This window comes from Homalodisca vitripennis, chromosome X (assembly GCF_021130785.1).
Source record: "Homalodisca vitripennis isolate AUS2020 chromosome X, UT_GWSS_2.1, whole genome shotgun sequence".
NCBI classification, from domain to species: Eukaryota; Metazoa; Arthropoda; class Insecta; order Hemiptera; family Cicadellidae; genus Homalodisca; species Homalodisca vitripennis.
The window spans coordinates 27,075,674-27,098,655 of record NC_060215.1 but is presented as its reverse complement, the minus strand read 5'-3'; the positions used below and the strand labels follow the sequence as shown (position 1 = coordinate 27,098,655).

Genomic DNA, 22,982 nt, shown 5'->3' with positions numbered 1-22,982 from the left:
GAAGATTTTTGAACCTGCCTTTTCAAATCTCTTAACAAAGAACCTATAAGAGTCTATGAACCCATAACAAATATGTTTAGTTTGAATTTGGGAAATTTACCAAAAGGACAGACATCTGGGCCCAGAAAGTCCTTCAGTCTTGAGGTCCCTGGAAGTGAACCAGGCTCTGCTACCAGGACGCTGCACTGTGCTGCGGGACAGTGTCATCAAGTATCCTGCGGAAAAGTGATACCAAATTACAAAGAGTACTAAATGGCCACAATATATTTGATATTCTACATAGAATTTTATTAAGAGTGAAATGGCATTATTGTGTACTATCTGAGAATCATTTCCTATCTATTTCCTATTTGACAGAACCAGTGTCATTTCATTTGACAGCTGGTGAGACAGAGCTTCTAGCTTTTATGTCCCATTAAAATTACCTCACAAGTTATTATTCGACATGTTTCAAGTAATAGGTAGCTAATGAAATATTGTTTCTATTTATTGGTTCAAATTCACTAGCTGTTCCCGTGGGTTCACACGCTTTTCGTAAGCTTTGTCCGTGTATGAGAACTTCTGGTTCAAGCGAATTATATTTCCAACGCCAACAATTAAGAAAATCTGTCAAAAGTGTATGCTTATAGCCATTGTACATACATGTACTTTGTTATAAAGTAGTCTAAAACTCAAGCTCTAAGTTCAACCAGAAATTTATTTTTAAGACAAATATACATCATAACTTAGTGCCTTCAAATGGTGTTTGGCTATTTAATATAGGGGAATGTCTCGTAATTGCAGTTTATAATGTGCAGGTGCTTTATAAACCCTCTTTGTGGAAGAGTACATATACTTACAGATTTTCATAATGATCGGTCAAATACTTTCTAAGTCTATCAATGTCATATATACAAATATCCTCTTATACATATTTTTTTATTTTGGTAATAAGGCCTGCAAAAGTTTCCTTACAAATTTTTAACTTACTTGTTGAAAATATATCACTTTCGGAAACAAAGTTTTTCAAAAGTTAAAAATTAAAGCACATTTAGCTGTTAATCCTCTTCATGAAGGCATACAAAATATTAGTAAAGAAATGTTATAGTTTACAATTAAAAACACACTGAAGACATCACAACTACTTGATAACCTATTTCTGTTTTATTATTATGTGAAAAGAAAACAAACAAATCGAACAGTGTATATGTAACTTAAACAGGAAGTCAACAGAGAGTGAAAGCGTCTTTATTCTCGTATAGGAATAGTGATCTGTTGGAGACATTAATAAAGTAACATCACTTACGCTTTCAGATAATCCAATCTCTTTAGTTTCACCGAAGACAGAGCTCATATCGATATTTATGTTATTAAGGACACAAAAGCTCTTCTTGAAACCATGTCTTGAAATGGTCTGTGAGATAACTCTTGAAATAAAGGTCTTAGAGACCTTGAAACTTGGTATATAGGTTCCTCTTGGTCCAAAGAGGAAGTCTCTTGATTTGGGGTCAAAATGTTAAAGGGTATCCTTCCCTCTAACTGTGCAATAACTCTTTCATTACATCCGTCTTGTCGTTTAATACTCCAATATATTGGTTTGTTACACTACAAAGTTTTAAAATAAGTATTATCTGCAAGTACGTCTTCTGTGTTCAGATGATAGATCATATACTGAAAGTATATGAAAGTACTTCAACAGTACTTTCAGCATATGAAATTGATCATATATATGAAAGTATCAACAAATAGTTTCTCTTTTGAAAACAAATTGAATAAAATATATTTTTACTTGTAAAATGACGTTAGTATAAAGAGTGTATATATGAACCTTTCTCGGTGCCGATGGTGTGGTCCTGGGCGGCAGTACGCAGGGACTGGCCTGACGTCCGCTCCCAGTCGATGTCGTCCAGCCGCTCCCGAGAACCTACGTTACTCCAGCCACACTCATCTACCTCGAACGTGCAGTCTCCTGACCCAGGAGCCGCTACCTGGGGAGCCGCTGTAACACAAAGGATGTAGTTGGGAGAGAACATTAAAGTAAGAGTTCATAGCTTACGTCTTACAATCCAGTAATCATAATCCATAGTAAAACACATGTTGTCAACATGACCATTAAAGTAACCACAGGAATATGAAGTCCAGATTTTCGTCTAATTCTTAGTTTTAAGGATCTATAAAATTCTCGGTAAAAACTTTTATGTAATGTGATTGCAACATCACTGGCCCCATGTTTTCTCACTTTCTTCAGTAGATGCTTTTTATTGACCGGCTACCTCAGAATCGAAATCCGATAAGGTGCAAAACTGTAAAAACCACAGCTCTTATACAATCTAATGGAGTCAAACTCAATAGACAGGCTCAAAAGGTCATAGAGGTTTAACATCGCTGCCATACATTACCTGTGTAACCTGTCCTGTCTTATTAAAAAGCCAGATAAAACGAGGTTACTCTTTTGGCAAGAGTAGCCGGTAAAATAATAATGACCGGAAAAGAAGTTTTCTAATGTACTTGAATATTTTTTTCTATCACAGGCACCATATATGGAAACAATGGAAATGGGATAGGAAAGTAATTATGACAAATATGTTGGGCCTGGCAATACTGGCCTTATTTATTTCACCCAACTTCAACTGGGTGTGGGTATACTTGATCCTGTGGACATACCTCATCTCTTGTGCAATCTATTCATCTTCTTCCACCTGCTGGAGATCCTGTTGGCTCCAACACAATATAGGTACATATTTAATTTTTATAAAGTTTCGAAACTATGTTTTCGTATATTCTTACTTTAGGCGTACTGCTAGAGAATTATGTTATACTTCAATGACACGCAAGGAATGATGATTCATAACATTAATTAAAACTTAAAGTTAGAGATAAATGGTTGGAAAATGATATCTATCTAACTAAATAGTTAACTAGATATCATTTTAGAAAAATATTACTTTAGATGTTTAATTCCACTTACTAGGACAACTTCCTGGTGTAAGTGAGATGTCATCCACAGCAATGTCACCCAGGTTGTTCTTTCCAACTTTTCCCACTAGAATAATCTGAAACAAATAATTTGATGTGTTAATACACCTACTAAATCCCCTCCCTTAGATCACCACTGTATATATTCTTTAGTATTTTGTATATATACATATATCAATGTTTTATATACATAAAATAATGTTAACATAAATAAATTCTTGAAATATTTTGGTATCACTATGAAGAGCCGCCATTCAGCCGCCAGTCAACAGAATTAAACCTAAACTGCCAATAATACATATCTGCGTAAACAATGAGTTGAAAGAAGCAAAGCTTTTTCGAATTTCAGGATGAATATGAAAAAAACATTATTATTTTTCTTGATATAAAAATATTAGAACATCAAATAGAACCAATTCTTCACAATACTATATTGCTTATACAATTATTCATTTTAAGCAAGCTAAAATAAAGCATTTAATTTTGTTTAGATTCTTTATAATAAAATAAATTATTTGAACTAGAATGACTCTTACATGGAACAATTCACAGTCTTGATTATGATTCCCATCATGAAAACCGGATATATGCATTTACTATAGAATTATAAAATAAATTTAAAAATTAAAATGTTATAACACTAAATTTATTCATCAAAATCGTTAAGTTTCCAAGTGCCAACCGGCTCGATCAGGAAGGTTACATTTCCGTTGTCATTTCATTAATTCTTCACAAGTTTAGGTTATATTGTCCTTATTTATTGTTTATAGTAATAATAGTATTGTGTTGCACTTGTTATGTATTTTTAGACGATCCTGTTACCATATCATAGTCACTTGCTGTCTTCTTGCTGTATTGTATTGTTATAGGTTAAGTGAATGTGTTATTATCCTATTCTCATCCTTACTTTTGTTACATCAAGTTATATTGTTTGAATTGCATATACCTGTTTAACTGCATATTACCTAATTTATAGCTGCCAAACATGATAGCTTAGTTTTTCTTTTCCTTGTAGGTGCCGGGAATGGCATCCCTTATGTCTAGGCTAGCAAGAGCCTTTGACATTTAGGAAACGAATCCCACCAACTCCAACCGTTATCTCCTGCAGTAGAGTAGACCTATCGAATTACCCTTGCACTCCAGAATTTCGACATTTGCGGTCAGTGATGTGCCGCTCCTGGACATCCACAAGGTTTCACAGATTTAAGTGGCACATCAGATTTTGCTGTGCCCAGCGGTTGGTTCAACTGGAAGGTATAAATCAGCCAGAAGTGATTCCTGCTGGGTTTGGGGTTAGCCTTTAGATCTCTGACAAAGTTTAAACAGATAACACTCGTACCTTAAACGTGTTTGCTGAGGAAACAGGAACCTCAGCCTGGTACCATGCGTTGCCTGCTTCACCCGTCAGACTCCATATCTGCTGCTCCGTGTTGTCCCGAGTGTCCTGGAGATGGATACTCAACGTACCCACTCCGTTGCCAAACATATGGGTCCAGAACCGCATACACAACGGCATATCGACTCCTACAACAAGTTTGTTTGTCTGAAATTGTTTGTGTATTGAGGTAAGAATCAGTTGTCACCTGAGAGAGAAGTTTAATTATACGAGGTGGACCTAAGAGGGGCAGTTTTCTTGAGGGTGTCAAGGAACTTCCCTGCGGTCATATTTTAGTAAATAGACAGCATAGAATATTTGGGCCTCTTTTTAGTACCACTATCCATTTAAAAGGTATTTAAAACTGATTTTCACTATAACCTGGATAGCTCAAGAATATTTGTTTTGTTCACTCCTCTTATCAATATTGTACTAGTATTTAGAGTAAAATTGCTCTTTATTTCACTACCTGGTAAAACTGTCAGAGAGTAAATTAAACGTTGATTGCTTATTTAGAGAGTAAATAACCATCTTGTATAACACAGTGAGGAAAGGAATATATTTTTTCACTTTTGTTTTGTCCAGATATGTTTACGAAAATTTCCCATTTTAAAATGGAAATTTTGAAGTACTTATCATTGTAAAATTTAAATATTTGGTATTTTTAATATTTTTGAATTTGTGATAAAAGCTTTAAAACTACATTCTACAAAATGTATACAGTATACGAAACTGTGTTGCGTGTGTGATTTGTTCAGTTATTGATCAATTTAGTAATTTATTTTATAGTTACTAAATTATACAGTATAAGGATCTAATAAGTCTGTTTATAGGTGTATACAACGATAATACTGATGTACTGCAAGAAACCATACCATAATTAAATCATATTCTTCTAATAGTACTAAAATTAATGATCCACAGAGTTAGAACATTTGCCATTAAAAAAATTATAATAATTAAAAGAATGAAGTTCTCACATTTATCACTTTACATTATGTAATATACTATGAAGTAACCTTTTTACAGTTGCAGGTATTAAAAAGGAGAGGGCAGAATGAAAGTACTTTTGTAAATCCAATACGTCTCATAGTCATTTGTTGTACCTTGGAGTTGTTTTATGAAATATTTACAACAAATTTCTAAGTGTGCAATATAGTTGACATAAAAAGCAGTACCGGTAGGTTCAAACTCCATGCTGGACAGCCTGGCTATGTCTCCTGGCCGGCGAGGGTAGGACGAATCGATGAACACGTAGCCTCCCTCCATACCACCGTAGATGAAGCTGGACCTGTCTGTCGCAGGCCCTGTTGATGGGTTTCGGCTTCCCCTGCCCTGTATAAGTACAGTGCATTACCTTACAAAGCAGATGTTGCAACAACTACACTAGAACCATTCAAACTTACTTCTCGAAATTGATCTTCTTGGCAACACTGCAAGTACAGAAGTTGCTCCTTCCTCTTTCATGCTCCCAAAATCTATTCCAACATTCTTCACTGTTCATTCTCCCTTTGCCGAATCTTGTTTATCTCTACTGTGTGTGACGTTGCAATTGAACTTTACATTCAGCAGAGCCTGTAAGTAGAGCTTGAATAACAGTTGATGTAGTGCATCTCAAAGATCTCCTTATTGCTGTGCAAACCCCTAAAACCATTGTGTACCAACTACTAAAACTATTTTTAAGCAAAATATATTATTGTAATGGTTTTAGTTGGGAGGAACATAATAATATATTTACTGCAGATGTAGATTTAGAGAACATTTTAAAGTAGATTTGAGTATTATGTGATGATTTTTTTTATATTCTGGAGAACTAACTAATTACAGGTGGTCTTAAAGGCAATACAGAAACTTTGTGTCCTCATTATTTATGTACAAATAAAGAACAAGTTACTAAAATATAACTCCCAAAATGTTTTACTAGTGAGTTATGGCCAGTAAAATAGTTTAGCTCCTTCCAGGAAATAACGTTAGACTGAAATCTTCTGCACATTAAGGGTGAAGGTATTAGTTTATTAAATATCTTATTTAAATATCGCTTTAAATGGGTCTTAGACCTGTAAATTAAGTAGTTTTTAAGAAAACTAGTAAACTAGTAAACAAATTTGATTTAAAGCAGGGTATTTTTGATTTTGGTCTATTAGTATACTTGTTAGTGTACGCATAATATAGTATACTTTTGATATACAGGGTGATTCATGAAGTTCTCCCCCCACTTCTACAGCACATTGTGTACTAGTAAAAATAATGAAAAAATGTTATATAAACATAGGTCCGAAAACGCTTCGTTAGCGAGTTACAGCTAGCGAAAGATTTCGCCTGAATTCCTGGGTAAAGAGTAAAATAAAGCCATACTGAACTTTTGGAAAGGTTAATTAAGTAAGAAATATCGTGGATTCTTATGTATTTTTACCTGATAAAGCTAATAAAATAGGTTTCAGAACTGTACCTGTAAGTAGTTTTTTGAGGGATTCAGGGTTAAATGCAAAAAATTGGAGCACGAAACAATGTTTTTTTTTTAAGTTTATGTACAATAACTTTGTTAAATTGGTAAATAAATACATAAAATCAACAAACATTAATTGTATAAGAATTTAATTCTGAGAAAATTGATATAATCAAAGTCTAAAATAAAACAGAAATAAGTACCAAAAAAAATCGATTTTATTCAGTATAAATGTATTATAGCTAATGTATACTAGCTGTAAAGAAATACCGTACGGTATTTAGTTAAAATAAAACAAAAACAAAATGTTTGGTTCCTTAATGATGAGATAAATTGAGAAAACAAGATTAACTGTTAAATAAATTTGTTTGTAAATAAAAAATATCATGTTTTATTACGTTGTATTTTTTTAAAATAAAAATTTACATCAAATGTTCGAAAATAAATGAAGCAAACATTTTCCCATTATTGTTTACTAATAATCGAAATTCAGTTTTTTGTTTTATTAATTTCTAAGTTGTTGGTAACGCACGAATAACAGCTGATCAACAATGGTATTCTGTACTGTTACGTTAGAACTGTGTATTAGTGGTGTTTTGCAAGCTACAGCAGGAGATCGGGTTCTGTGAATCGTGTTATTAAATGCAATTTTTTTGTGAGTTATAATTCGATTGTTTATTCAGCGAAAAAATGCCTTACTTATTTACATCAGAGGAATACGCTGATATGGTTTTTATTTTGGGTTACTCTAATGGTAATGCTAGAGCTGCTGTAGAAGAATATGAACTACGTTACCCTAATAGGAGGATTCCAGATACCAAAACAATTTCAGGAACTTTTCGTACTCTTCGGGAAACAGGATCACTACCAAGTACTAGAACCAATTATGAACGAGCTGTCCAACTTGATGATGATATTGTTATTAATGCTGTTCATCGCAGTCCAGGTGTAAGTACACGACGTATTTTCTAGGGCGGATAGGAGTTTCGCAGTCAACGGTGTGGAGGTCACTTAATCGAAACAAATTTTATCCGTTTCATAAACAAAAGGTTCAACATCTACAGCTAGGGGATGGTCCGCTTCGCTTGGAGTTTTGCAACTTTTTGAATATTAATAATCAACTCTACAAGCGTATTTTGTTTACGGATGAGGCACAATTCACTCGGGATGATGTCAATAACTTGCACAATGAACGCTCATGGGCAGAAGAAAATCCACATGAGGTAGTGGAACAGAACTTTCAACACCGATTAGCGTCAATGTCTGGTGCGGCCTTTTGCACAATCGGCTGATTGGACCTTTCATATTACCTGGACGTTCTAAATTGCTGAGTTATATTTGCATTTCCTTCAAGAAGAGTTGCCGCAGCTGTTAGAGAATGTTCCTTTACATCTCAGACAAAATTTGTACTTCCAGCATGACGGAGCACCTCCCCACTTTTCACGTGCCGTTTCTGCTTACTTAAATCATCAATTTCCTGGACACTGGATTGGTCGTGGAGGGCCTCACCCTTGCCACCAAGAGATCACCAGATCTATCTCCATTGGATTATTGCATCTGGGGATGGATGAAAGACATTGTATACAAGACAAAAGTGAATTCTCGTGATGAATTAATTGCCCGTATTATGGATTCGGCTGTGCAGATACAGGGAAGTCCTGAAAAATTAAGAAACGCAACAAAAGCAATACACAAACGTGCTGCAAAATGTATTGATAATGATGGCCTCATTTTCGAACATCTATTATAAACAGGTGCGTACGGTTGGCCCAACCTGATTAATTTTGCTTAAAACTAGTAATGTATTATACTGAATAAAATCGACTTTTTGGTACTTATTTTCTGTTTTATTTTAGACTTTGATTATATCAATTTTCTCAGAATTAAATTCTATACAATTAATGTTTGTTGATTTTATGTATTTATTACCAATTTAACAAAGTTATTGTACATCAAACTTAAAAAAACATTGTTTCGTGCCCCAATTTTTTGCATTTAAACCCTGAATCCCTCAAAAACTACTACAGGTACAGTTCTGAAACCTATTTTATTAGCTTTATCAGGTAAAAAATACATAAGAATCCACGATATTTCTTACTTAATTAACCTTTCCAAAAGTTCAGTATGGCTTTATTTTACTCTTTACCCAGGAATTCAGGCGAAATCTTTCGCTAGCTGTAAACTCGCTAACGAAGCGTTTTCGGACCTATGTTTATATAACATTTTTTCATTATTTTTACTATTACAATGTGCTGTAGAAGTGGGGGGAGAACTTCATGAATCACCCTGTATATTGTTGTCAAGAAGTACGCATATGAATACTAAGATAGCACTGTCTTGGCTTGGAGTTAGGATCCTCTCTAATTTGCTTTGAATTACTCAAATCCTAAAATATACGTCTGAAAGCATTAAACATTAATTTGGTTTTTCAAATTCTTTATTTGGACCTGTAATATGAAACTTAATTACCAAAGACCATTCGAAGTCATCATTTGGATCATTGGTCCAGCCACAAAAGCCGCCCTCGAAGGTACAATGGCCCTTGCATTCGGATCCAGGCTTGAGCATGAGACTATCCACAGCCACATATCCTCGATACTTGCGATAAGGGTCAGGCAGCTCCTTCGCGATCCCTTCAAAGACAATCTGTAAAGAAACAACTATAACAGAGAGTGGTCATCGAGTTAGTGTCAGAAAAGGCTACTTAATCCTAACTTTGCCTGGTGAAATAATACGTTCTTCACCTTTATCTGTTTGATAACGTTTTTTTTACTGAGCAACTGATGCGTGATGTAGTTAAGCATAATGTTTTCCACTTACGTCCTTTCTGATAGCATTATTATTTATTTCAAATGCTTTTGGAACTGGACAGCAATAAGAGCAACAGCTCTCTTGTACCATTGGTTGTGATTGGGTTTGTTGAATGGAACGGAGAGGATGAAGAACCTGGAGGAGTTGGCATCCTGTGCTGACTGTCAGAGATCTTGAAAAGCGTGAGAGATTGTGTCCGATACTTTTAATAAAGATACAGCTGGTCCAAACGTGAAAGTTAAACTGGAAAAATAAGGCTAGAGAAGGTAGTGCTCTTCTTACCAGCCATCTGAAGGATTCTTGTAAGGAGAGAGCTCAAGTTAAAGGTGTAAACATTAGCAAATGAGTCATGAAGATCGGTCCAAAAGACTAAACAGTTACATAAAATACTTTGATTTCCATTATTATGAATTCAAATTGACTTTCAGGTCTTCACAGGTGGGAAATAAACGGGAAGCAAACGTCTAGCCAATTCAAAAAACGTTAGATTAAATTTCAAAATAAATGAACCAAAAACCAAGAGTACTGCAGCAAACACCCAGCAATATCGCATAAAAATAATGTACAGTTACATTATAGTTTTGTGTAATACATTCCTTAATAAAGGAGAAAGGGCCATAGGACGGACTATCTTGTACAAACGTAGGAAATTCAAATAACACTGATGATTGTAATGGGCAAACACATAAAATGCCACTTAGCTTCTGACCTGATGGTCTTTGTTGTAGGTGTAGAGGACCTCAGACTTCATCCACATGTCGTTAGTAGGATCCTTGGTGCCCCAGAGTACGCGAAGGTAGCCGTCCGGCCGCCCGTCCTTATTCACCGGCTGCAGGATCACTCGCAGCCCAGAGGCACTGAGGCCGTCTATTGCAAAACTGAACGATATTCAATAAGTAGCTGAACACATCACAAAACATTAGCTTCACATTATTTTCAATGTTCTTTATATAGTATGATCTTGTCTTAATTATGTATGTCTTATGTTTTCATATTATTCAAACTTATTAGAATAATGCGTAAACAATATTTTTTCCAAAAAGTAGAATCCAATAAACGTTCTGTATAAGTTAATAATGTTTTAGTAAATTTTATATCCTAAATTTGATTTTGGTGAGTGCCAATACATATCAAAATGGTGATTTCACTGTGTATACATGTGTTACCCAGTTATACATTGTTTATTGCTATACATCTATACAATATGTTCTAAAAGTAAATTTTTAAATGTCATTTTTAAAACAATATTAAACATAAGGATAACCCATTGTGGGTGGCATAGATATATATTTTGTAATTAAAAAGAAACGGCCGATCTCATTTTTAGACTTATTCAGCCAGTCTTCATGTTTCAATGGTCTGTGCGAGGATTTATCAAACAGAAAAAGAGGGAGAGTCGATACAGTACAAGGTTGATGGTACTGATAGACAAAAAGTGCAACGGTCACAGACAGGATTTGGATCTGCGTTATCTCTAACTCAGACCTGCGTTATCTCTAACTCAGACCCAAAATCCCACGCCCTAGACCTCTCGCTTCGGCACTCCACGTGATTACATCTCTGATTCTCCTTATCTCTAGATTTTTACCGACACGTTTGTTCCTGTAGGGGGCTCTCACAAAAGTGCAGGTTCTAATCTCAGTTCGGGTATAACAATTCCTTACGATATCAATGCACCATCTAAACCTGAGACCAGATCGTGTGATATGATAGGCGGTTCCAGCTTAGAGCCTAGGAGTATAAAATGATGTGCTGGATATTTACCTGAACCCAACACACTTGCCCTCTGCCCCCGTCGTGCTTAGAACCGGGCTCTCGATAAACGCGTTCTGGCCTTCCCGTATCGTGATGTCATCGACCCGTAGCACCGGCGCCGCCAGCAGGGACGTCTCGAAGAATATATATCCTCCTACAACAGATGTGGGATAAGGACTTAGGGAACAATCATCCTTGAACAATGAACAATAAGTAAGGCAACATGATAACGAAAACAATAGTTAAATTAGTTTTCAAGTTGTTGGAATTAAACGGAAACAGCATACGTGGGTAAGTCAATTATTATCCGCAATGTAGGTGTATGTTTTTTATGTTGGTAGTACTGTCGTGGTGCATGAACAGCGCATGCGTAGTTTAATTGTTATGTTTGTGCAGGTTTGATGCTGCTAGGTTAATCCCATCATTGTTGCCCTGACGACAACCACGGCTGCTCCGCTTTCTGTTTTCACCAAAGCAAATGAACGTACAGTGTTTACGGCTGGAAGATGGGCCATGGGCTGGAATTCATGGACGTCATTCGGTACAATGCGGGAACCGCCCAAGTGTTGCCGGAACAGAATATCAAAAAAGGTAAACGAATTAAAAATTTGAAAAATGATCACATAGATGTTAAGCAAGACAACCAATTGGCCACTGAACGTTGTTATTCTTTAGTGCAAATTAACCTAGCAGCATCCTGCACGTATATCGTATAACAACAAGTAAACCACGCATGTGCCATGTACGCAACCTGATGGTACTACCAAAAGAAACATAAATGAAACTAAATTATATCAAAGATAAGCTTCCTTCCATTCCTAAACTGCACAGAACCCCATCATGCATTATGTCATTAATGGTTATTGTCTTGTCTCTGGCTTAAAGATTCCTCCACATTGGTGGTTCAATTGTTACTGAACTCGTCGGAGCAATTAAATAAATTATGAAATGTTGGAGGGAAATTCGAATGTTTTAAGGTCCCAAAACACTGTTCTTTAAACTTAAATCTAAAATGAGGAGAATGGATGATAGCTTTGAGTGACTATCAAGTATCTTACGAGTGTTTAGAATGTCAGAAAAAGAAAACGTGGATACAGTGTTCTGTTGTTCAACAAGAAATTTCGTGCGAAGACACGGGTTCTGCTAGTGTTTTCTATAACTAATCTTTCAGAAAGAGGGTATCGTGCTGTGATTGATAATTACTTTAAATACTTGTATATTTTTGCATTGATAAACGTTTAGTAAAGTTTTATTGCATTGGTAAAGTTTCAACTTACAAAAAAACACACAACAAGTATTGGCGACTTAAAATGTTTGAAACGTTAAGTCGTTTGGACTAAAGCTGCCTTGCGATAAAAACTGCTTTCCTTTGCTACTTATTCTTTTACTCATTGTTTTGTAAAACTAAATAAAATAATTAAAATTTTCATCCAATGGTTAGAGTCCATTGGTCGATCCACTCAGAACCTACTTAGCCTAATAATGAATAGAACTGTGTAGGAGAGTGATGTTGCATCCACTGATACACTAATATATAATCTTCTGTTGTCACAAGTCACAAAATCTTTATCCAAAAAATAAGACGGGATAATTTAAAGTCCCCACGCACCACAAGAGCATGCCGGAAAATTAATACTTAAAAAATACATAATTCATTAATTTCTGGCAGTCTTGTGAAAGTTCTTGGCGATACACATTCCATTAATACCATAATAGAAACTCCTTTATACTTATTGACAACGTTACATTGTAAGTGAGTGATGAATCATTTTAAATTTATATTAGCTAATTCATAACATTTTTTAATTACTAAAGTATAATAAACTATCCAAACAAAACAAGCAATAAAATATAAACAGAGTAACGTGCAATAAACTATATAAATAAACAAACAATAAAATGTAAATTGAATATCAACCCATAAACAATTAAATATAAATATAACAGGAATCAACAATAAATAGTGTATAATTTATCAGATACCATAAAACTACAAATAAATAAATATATAATAAATACTGTACGTAAATAAATTAAAGACTGAGGTAAAATGCACTTCTGCCATATATGGTTTGAATCCTCAAACCGCGCTGGGCCACCAGGCGGCTCATGGCCATAGGGATCCCCCGAAGTTGCCTGATCAGGCCTGATTATGATTATTGTAAGTCATTCACTCAATGATAAATTTAGGTTACCTTTGTCGGCATCCTCAGTGCCGCTGGCGTCTCTCGTTGGCCCCCCTAGCCAGTTGGACAGAGTACCGGCTCCCAATTCCCATCTTAGCGCCGTGCCGTTCCGGTTAGTCCACTCACAAGTGTTCAGATCCGCGTCAGTGCCGAAGTCACACAATTCTTGGAATTAACATCATATAATCAGTCACACATTTAAAATTAATCACTCAATTTATCATTTATAGCTTCGAAGCTCAATATCATGGCCATCTTCCTATATAGATTTCAAGAACGTAGCCAAGAGAGAAATTTAGAGGGGGTCCAGAAAAGTTATATTTTTCCGTAGTGGACAGACAGTAAGACCCCATTTTGTTCCTTAAATAGTTCCTGACCAGTTTCTTTATTGAGAACTATCTTTCAGCAATACATGCCAGCAATACATGCCAGCAATACATGCCAGCAATACTGTATTATTTAAATAATAATAATCGTTTACTAAAAAATTAATTGACAAATTTGAAAACAAGGGGGGGGGGCGGACCACCTGAACCCTCTTGTTGGCTACGTCATTGATATATACCATATGTTAAGGTCAGTTACGCTTTTGAATTAATTATTGTAAAATAGCTTTGGCTCCGTTGCAGCTGTTTAATTCTATTCCCATGAAAGTTGACTATTTGAAAAACCATTTTAGATACGAGGGCAGTAGCTTCTCCTTTGTTCTGCGAGCATAGAAACAATTTAACATTGATATAGAATTTAGAAATGGGGAGAAGAAATATTGTATTGTGCTGAATTCAGATATGTAAATTAATACATTTTTATTTCAGCATTTCACGAAAAATGTTTTGCACTGTAGGATGGTAACACAGCTGTCACGCTGTAAGCTAAATGTGAAAGAATATTCGAAAGTAACATTTATTTATCTTATTCTGAGGACAGCTTTAAGAGAATTCTGTTTATTCATTTCAGTGCAACTAGTTGGAGTACTATTGAGTTTCAGAAACTCGTCAATGGCACGATTACGTTTGTTTCTGAAATTACTATTATGTAATTGAGGTTAAGTGGTAGAGAGGATTTTATGGTCTTAACTTCGCATCTAATAAAGACATATATCATTTAATTTAATCCACTCACCTGCAGTATCTTGTCTTTTCGTCCGCTCCTGTAACATAGGGTAAGATTAATTAGCAAAAGAGATTTTTTTACGTTGTTCATTTTTTTTAATATGTTACTATATATTGGTCTAAACTGTAAATGTTAAGTAAATCCAATACTGTAAATTCGTCCCCATCGAGAATACTTATAGAATATATTATATTGTCATCCAATAATAATCTCTAAATTTATATACTTCAGCAGTCATATCGTTATATAAAGTACACGGTTTCTTAATTCAGTTATTTGATTTTCTTATTTACTTATGAGTTATATCACATTCTGGGGACACTAAAGAGCAGAGTATAAATAAGTAAATTCCGATTCTCGGATTCTGAGAGGCTTGAGAACCCTATAAGTCGTATAAGACCTGTATGTTGTGCCACATGTGTACAGATACACTTATTACCCTGAGCCATAGTTAATTTGCGTTAAAATTATTACCAATTTCCAGCAAAGATATGTAGATTTAAATGTTAGACGTGTAAATGATATTTTGATTTTTTTTAAATATTTTTAAAATAGTACTGTTTTTAAAAGACTTTAAAATTACTTATCTGTAAAAACTCGTAATACATAAGCTATTTACACTCGGAGAATGTTTACTTCACTAGCTATAATACAATTTACTATTTATTTACTATGATGAATTACTTGTTCAGTCCATCAATTTACTATCTTTAAGTACGGTCAGTCTTCCAATACACCTCCAATGAATCGACATTCCTTACTTAGTACGGGTTCAACACTATCTGTGCAGTAACTGGCACATACCGTCCATAAGCTGTATGTGAAAAGTTAAAAGCAGTACTGCTTATATGGCTGTACTATGTCACGCCTGAGTAACCCCGAATAGCAAAAATGATCCTCCTTTTAGCATTATTCTGCCCGTACCCATAAGCAACTGGCCTGTACGAGGATCTAATCAAACAGAATAAGGGGGAGAGTTAGTACAGTACACGGTTGGCAGCACTAAAAAAAGCAACGATCAAAGATAGCATTCGAACCTGTACCTGTAACTCAGACTCAAAGTACAACGTCGTATATCTTTCGGCAATCGGCTCTTCCATACAAATAACCAAATGGTTGGGTATAAATTCAATAAATCTTTGATGCTTTGTTTAAATTTTGTAATTGGAAATGGAAGTTTTGAAAGCATAATAGGAATTCGGACACTTACTATCGTTATATTTTATTAAATGTATAACACATGTGATGTTACATGTGTGCATATGTACATGTTACATGTGTAACGATGGAAAATGTCTGAAATCCTGCTGTTTAATGGTAAAGAGGCAACAGTGTTTAGTGCTATTACATGTTTATGCTTTATCTTATACAGGGTGTGAAAAAAGGTCCCTGGCTTGGTAACTCCCGAACTATTCATAACTAAAAACTATTTACTAAGTTTACCTTTCATAACTTGAGCCAAGATAAGAATATTAAACCATCTAGAACAGGATCTGCATTAAAAATGTTTCTAACTTTAAACTAGCATAAATTTTTAAAGAGTGGAGGAAAGAGTCGGATTTGCGGCATTGTAACACTACTAATAAAGACCTTTATTTTGATATTTTGAGACCTATGCTCTCATCTAAGATTTCCTTCTGACTCCTTGCGGGCCACCCCCTGGCATGACACAAATATGGTAGTTACTTCAAAAAGTATATTTATTGGTGCAGTAATGATGTGCCTAGTTTATTGCTTGAACGTTCGGGAATTATCAAGCCTGTGCAGGACTTTTTTACACCCTAAAGCATAATCGCAGGTAAACATAGCAGGTAGCAGTCGTGGCCAAGAAGTAAGAGAAGGGTCTTTTGAAAGCTCTGGTCTTGAGAATTTTAAAACGTTTATTAAATTACATGTGATTATTAATATATACTTACAGTATATATACTGTTTGTAAATAAAATCACTAATATTGTGTTACTTGTGCTAAATTGTATCAAGTTGGGAGAAGGTTGTCTTCTTTGATTTACTGTGTAGCTCTAAAGAAGAACAAACAATAATATACACATTTAGAAAGTTTATAACGAGAAAATGTATAATTAATTATATTTACTTTAAAAAAATATAAAATAATACATTTAAGCCACCTAATAACAGAAGTGTAGAATATGTTTTTAGTATATAATAAAAAAACATTACAATGAAGTGACGGACGAGATATCGGTTGTCATACCGTGTTCACTTCCTGGAATAGAATTAATTTGCACTAGATGGACTGTATCGATCAAAGCGTACAGTCAAGCAGCAGACAGCTAATTTGCAATGAATAAGCAAGCAACCTAGTTTCTTCGTGAAGACACGAGAACTGTGAATGAAACCGCTAGTCAGCCGTTCGTTTGGGCAGGGTTGTGATGAGAGGGTTTAGAAACCGGTAAAAACCAAACGAAAATTTTTAGTTTTTTAGTGACCTGGTCGATTCGTGAGACACAGTTAAAACTTTAATCAGCTTCGACCGACAAGGCTAAAAATGGTATCTTTCAGTAGTTCGACCAACTTGATTTAACATGCCTAACAATGTTAAGTATCTGAAGCTGAAAGTCCTTTACAAAGTTTTATATTTTTATATTTTTTTACAATTTTATCTCCACTGAAACTACCGCGGTTTACGATCTATTTCTTTTTTTAGTAACATTTCCTCTATGTATGTTTCTATGCAATTTCTGTAAGGGAAACCTTAGAACCTTAGGGAAACTTTAGAACCTTAGAAATAAGGTTCTAAAGTGTCTAAGGTGGTGCAATCGATTTTAGGACTGGAAGAAACATTTCTTATTTTAAATTCAAGGCCCATTAAGGTAACTTTCATGATTGCAGAAAACGTAGAGAACCTTTTGATCCATCCACATTAAATTTAAATTACTGCCATTTCAAGTTAGAAATTGTACATGATTTTTAGTTAAAAATAATAAATTTCGTTAAGGAAACATCTATTAAAAAATTATATTTAGTAAAAAAAAAAAATTATTTCTTTGGCTGAAATGAATAAAAATGGTGTAACTACAATAGCAATTTTACATTTTTATCTTCAGCCGTTTTAATTTGGGCATGATTACAAAATTGCCTAAATTTCCCTCTTAAATAGTTTTTATTTAGGAGAGAATTTTAAGTCTTATTCTACCTGACCTCATGGGGCACTGGCCTGAGCAAGGATCTTATCAATCAGGATAAGGTGAAGAGTCAATACAGTACAAGGACGATGGTAGTGATAAAAAAATGTTAGTCACAGATAGGTATTGAACCAGCGTTATCTCTAACTGAGATCCAAAGTCCAACGTCTTACCGCTCGGCCATCGGCCATCGGCACTCTAAACGCCACGAACTACTTTACCTGGAGTGGTAAGAATGTATACATTTATGTATTCAGGGCAGTTATCTTTAAGGACGATTTACTTACATACAAAAATATTACCTAAACCTAAAACATATTGCACTAGAGTAACCACTTGCCGGACTGTCCTATTCTGAACATTTTTAGATTTCTTATACTACCTTTTGGTAGAATGAGGCCTTTTGTTACCTTTTCCTGGGGCTCAGTCAAGACTTTCAGAGTTTCACTTACTTTCTGAAGGCGAAGAGTTTTGAGGAGCCAGTACAGAAACCTACATTGATCACTGTTTATGGACCAATGATATTTATTTATTCATCGATGGTATCCACCATTTTTACAATAATAATTAACCATATTTGTATAACTAATACAATATACCAATATAGTCCTACTAATGCTATATAAATATACAATGCATTAAATATGTGGACAGCAAATAAGACAAAAATAAGTCAGGAGTAAACAAGTGTAACAAGTCTAGCGTCTAGACAAGAAAAAGAGGGCAACAGTTAAAAATAAAATTAGAACGACTATAACAGTAACATTTTTAAAGCAATAACAAGAGATAAAATTGAAAACAAACTGTAACAATATGATGAAAATATGATATTCTTCCTAAATTAAAAGTTAATCGTGTTAGAAAGGCTACGGCGATTAAAATTGTGTTACCAGGAAGGTAGTGAAATTGTCAGGGTAGAGGTGTTCCAGCAGGGCAGAAGTTTGTGGTGTTGTGTCCGTGGGCGTAAGTGGTGGCGGGGAGGTGAAGACACTGCAACATATCGTAATGAGCGTACCACACTGGACCCAGTACCAGCTGACCACCATCTTCCACCTCAAACTGTAACACACGAAACGAAGAATGATCCATTGGGGTGAAAAGTAATACATTTTTGTCAGTTCATTGGTGTCTGGCTGAGTGCATGCAGGACTCCTTACAGAGCTTAGTTACACATGTGACCAACGCTGTCAGCCAAATTGCGGTCTCAATCAGTTGAAGTCTCGGTAAGTACTTCAAACCTGCCATCAAAAACATTTACAACATTACTATTGCAGTTAGGTATTCAGGTTCATGAAAATCAGGGTTGTAACCCGTTAGCAGCCTCCACTTTCAGTCTAATCAGTTTTTGGTAGCGTTAATTATAAAAATATTTGACCACTGTTTCAGTCACAGCCCTTTAAGAAACATTCACTCAAGGCAGGATGATAAAAATGTATTGACCTTTCAAAGAGGGCTCGGGGAAGAATAGTGCCAATCACCATTTTTCAATATTTAAAGTTTAAAAAATCCATGACTCCATCAAATAATTACCAATTTTAGTTAACAGATGTTTAGAATAGATATATCTTCGTTGTATGGCTCTAAGAAAAATAAATAAAAATCAAAACAATATTTTACACATTTATATGTCTCAAACACAAAAATTGATGGTTGGAACTTTATTTCCCTAAAGAAAAACACTTTTAATTTTAAAGTACTTGAATTATATAAACAATATAAATGTAAAAATAGAAGTAAAAACTCCTTATTTTAAGTTTTAAAAGCAAACACACTAGTTACAACAAACACCTTAGTAGAGCTATTGGAATAAAGATTCTTTTACAATAAAAACACAAACACAGAAGCTATATTTCACTCAGTTTCAATGTCTTATTCTTTTTCCTTACAGTCATAGTCTGTAATGAGAACATTGTAGAATTCATGATAGGTAGGTGAATGTATTGAGAAGGGTTTTATCATATTTGAGCCTTTTCTGTTAAATTTATTTGTCTCATTGCGTTTGATGTGAATGATGGGAATTGAAGGTCTCCCTTGCTTATGCAGATGGAACGTTACGAATGATCTATTCATGTTATGCTTGAGTTTCATTGCATAAGGTGTCTTAGATTCATATATAAAGCAAAGGAGCTTTAGAAAACCTTGGATGAGTTTCATTGTCTGAACAAAACTTGTGTTTTGTATTAATGTTTTGCAATTTTTTACATTTACGACGACTTGATTTGTCATCATAGTTACAATGAATTTCTTTTTTTCCACACCTAACGATTATATCCCTCCAATGCTCTGGAGAATGCATATTTTGAAAATCACGATCTGACGGTAGAGATAAGTATCGTCAGTCACCAGGAAGTAATGCTCAATTCTCTTAAAACGTTTTTTGTTTGCAATTTGTGACCACGTTGACATTAAATTCCAATTCTTATTTTGGCTACCTCAGTTATCGCTGAAGAAAAGAGATCCTTATTTCCCTTCTGATACCTTGAACGGTAGATAATATTTTCCTAAGTAATATTCCATTAAATGTCAATACCTGTATCCTTATAAGTCATGATTAATATACATTCTGTTCATATTCTTATCTTCGGCAGTTAATGCATCAATGATGTAAAATAATATATTGTGTTGTTTATATGAATTATAAATACCTATAGTTATATTTAGACTGATAAAAACTATTTTTTACTTCCTATCTACAAGCAAGTTATCTTAAAGAGATGTGACTCTTCGATTTACAATTTACGTGGGTCCCAATTTGGGATCACGTTAAATAAAGTTTAGCACTCAAGTTTGCCAAAAATCACTCCCCAATATTGCGTACAAACTTCATCAGTGTACAAAGTACTGTACTGTACTCGTGGTTTGAATGTAATAATTCAACTACCCAAGTATTCGGTTGCTGTACCAAAACCGAAAACCCCCGTATTTTGGAAAACCCCGAACACTGAAATAAAAATTTACTCAGAGAACCGAAAACGACCATATCACCATTAATTTGTACAAATCCCCATTTATTTTCAGTAGCCATTTTCATCAAACCGAATCTGTTGGGTTTTTCAGTGAGTCCCTATTATAAGTACACTAATTGAGTCTGGTTCAGCATAGATATTTAAACAAAAACCGAATTTTCCGGAACATCACAGATTACAAGTTCATCTGTATAAAAACGGCATTCGAAGTAGATGTGCAGTGACTATACCTTTATACTCGTATACATGCGTTAAATTATAAATTCAATTTTCTCTATGATTACATGTATGAGATTTTAGTTAATGAAGAAAAATGATTAATGATAAGGTTCGTTTCTATAACAATTAGCAGTATTTTGAAAGTTAGAATTTTAAAACAATATCAAAGTTTGAATGAGTCCAAAAATACGGGCACGAATTTCAAAATGCGGTAATTTATATTGTCTATATAGACTGGAGAGTCCTATAGTGTGAGGCTCTATAAATAACAAATTGTGTATTCCATCTTGGTAAGAATTACAGAATTTTAAATGTCTGTTAAAATTGGCAAATCTCCACTTCAAACCCTTCACTCAAAAACCATTACCCTTCATTTAACTCTGGCTTATTTTGAATAGATACAAAGTTTGTTCAAATAAAACTTGTTCATGTCTGGCTTCTTTGCATAAGAAAATTTCGTTCCGATATTCACGTTCAGGTCAAAACATAAATTATCTATGAATATAATAAATAGTTATTTGGTATTATATTTAATATTTTTAATTCCTGTACTAAAAGAAATATCACTCAAAAATACCTAAATACTAATATTGTGGTTTTAGAAATTTTATTCTGCTGTTGGCGACCAACTATATGTTAATAAACTCTGACTGCATAAAATATTCCGGGTTTCATTTAGCCTTAAAAAAAAAAAAAAAAAAAAAAAAAAAAAAAAAAAACTATTCAGTAGGGAAATATATAAATAATATTTTCCTCAAGTAAAAAGAGCTTGGAGTTGTGAACTGAAAATTGTTCTTACACTTCGAGAAGTTCAATATGCTATTATATTATTTATTGGGCATGGAAATAAAAACTTTGAAATTTTGGTTTATTACTAATTTTGGAGAAAATCTATCAGTAGAAATTTTGTTTTATGTATTTAACAATATCTAAACATATAAAGAATTAAAAAGATCTAAAATGTATGGAACCAAACAAGATTAATGCGGTGTAATTTCGTAGACTAAGTAATATTTAATGTTAAGAATTCACATACTGTTATTCATTAAGTTAATTATCTCCTTAGCCTGTTATGTCACATCATCAGAACATTAGTCATTACTAAATCTCAGAACTCTACAAAGTAGGCAGTTAATTACTAAGTTAATATTTTAAAAAACACAAAAGGGCGGTCTAATTTAATCTGGAAGAGAATATACTCCGGGTTTCAGTAAATAATTTGAGAACCTTCATCGCGAGTTTTATGAATCTGAAGAGGCACACTCCACTGATATTCCGCTCCAATCTCGATACTGCTAGAATTGAATATATATTACGGGTTGAAGTCAAGAATGTGCGGACCTTCATCGTGAGTTTTGTGCAACTGAAGAGGCACACTCCACCGATCTTCTGCTTCAGTCCCTAAATACTGCCAGAAGAGAATATATTCCGGGTTGAAGTCAAGAAATTGTGAGTTTTGTGAAACTGAAGAGGCACATTCCGCCGAACTTCTGCCCCAACAGCTTCTGCTACTCAACATGTCCAAGCAGTTCTAAAAGAAACTCTAATAGAAGCGGCCCATAAAGCGGCCCATACACTAGACGTGCAATGCACGCCGTGCAAGCACGACGTGCCAAAATTGGAAGAAACGTGCCAGTGTGTGGAGGTCTCCGTGCTAAGCACGCCGTGCATTGCATGGCACGATGGCAATCAAGATCGGTTTGATTTTTGGCGTGCCGTGCCACCTGCCGCCGGGCCATCCTGCAAGTGTGTGGACCAGTCCCGCGCCACGTGCTGAGAGTGGAGTGTCTTTTGAGGTTATTTTTCGTTCTCTCGCGGCAAATACTCTCCTATATTTACCATGTCGACTGCTGACACACAATTTTTTCTCTCTCCTAATTTCTTACCATTATTTATAGATTCTTACAGAAATCACCATTGTTTGTGACGAGTGAGTGTAAAGAGTACTGAAATAAAAGTCTAAAACAAAATGCGTATTTAGACCTTGTGGAACTGTGCAAAACTGAGGTGCCT

At 34.7% G+C, this 22,982-nt stretch overlaps 1 protein-coding gene across 1 annotated transcript in view; it reads right to left on the bottom strand.

Moving 5' to 3' along the window:
* LOC124368826 (MAM and LDL-receptor class A domain-containing protein 1-like) overlaps positions 1–22,982 on the bottom strand; it is a 61,255-nt gene that overhangs the window by 16,999 nt on the left and 21,274 nt on the right. Inside the window, exons 2-12 of the mRNA XM_046826232.1 lie at positions 18,675–18,843; positions 14,651–14,678; positions 13,538–13,693; positions 11,352–11,496; positions 10,297–10,465; positions 9,246–9,422; positions 5,509–5,665; positions 4,295–4,479; positions 2,948–3,032; positions 1,808–1,978; positions 101–215 (exon numbers count right to left, since the gene is read on the bottom strand). Of these exons, the coding sequence (XP_046682188.1) occupies positions 101–215; positions 1,808–1,978; positions 2,948–3,032; positions 4,295–4,479; positions 5,509–5,665; positions 9,246–9,422; positions 10,297–10,465; positions 11,352–11,496; positions 13,538–13,693; positions 14,651–14,678; positions 18,675–18,830 (1,544 nt within the window). The 5' untranslated portion in view covers positions 18,831–18,843. The remainder of the gene's footprint in view (positions 1–100; positions 216–1,807; positions 1,979–2,947; positions 3,033–4,294; positions 4,480–5,508; positions 5,666–9,245; positions 9,423–10,296; positions 10,466–11,351; positions 11,497–13,537; positions 13,694–14,650; positions 14,679–18,674; positions 18,844–22,982) is intronic.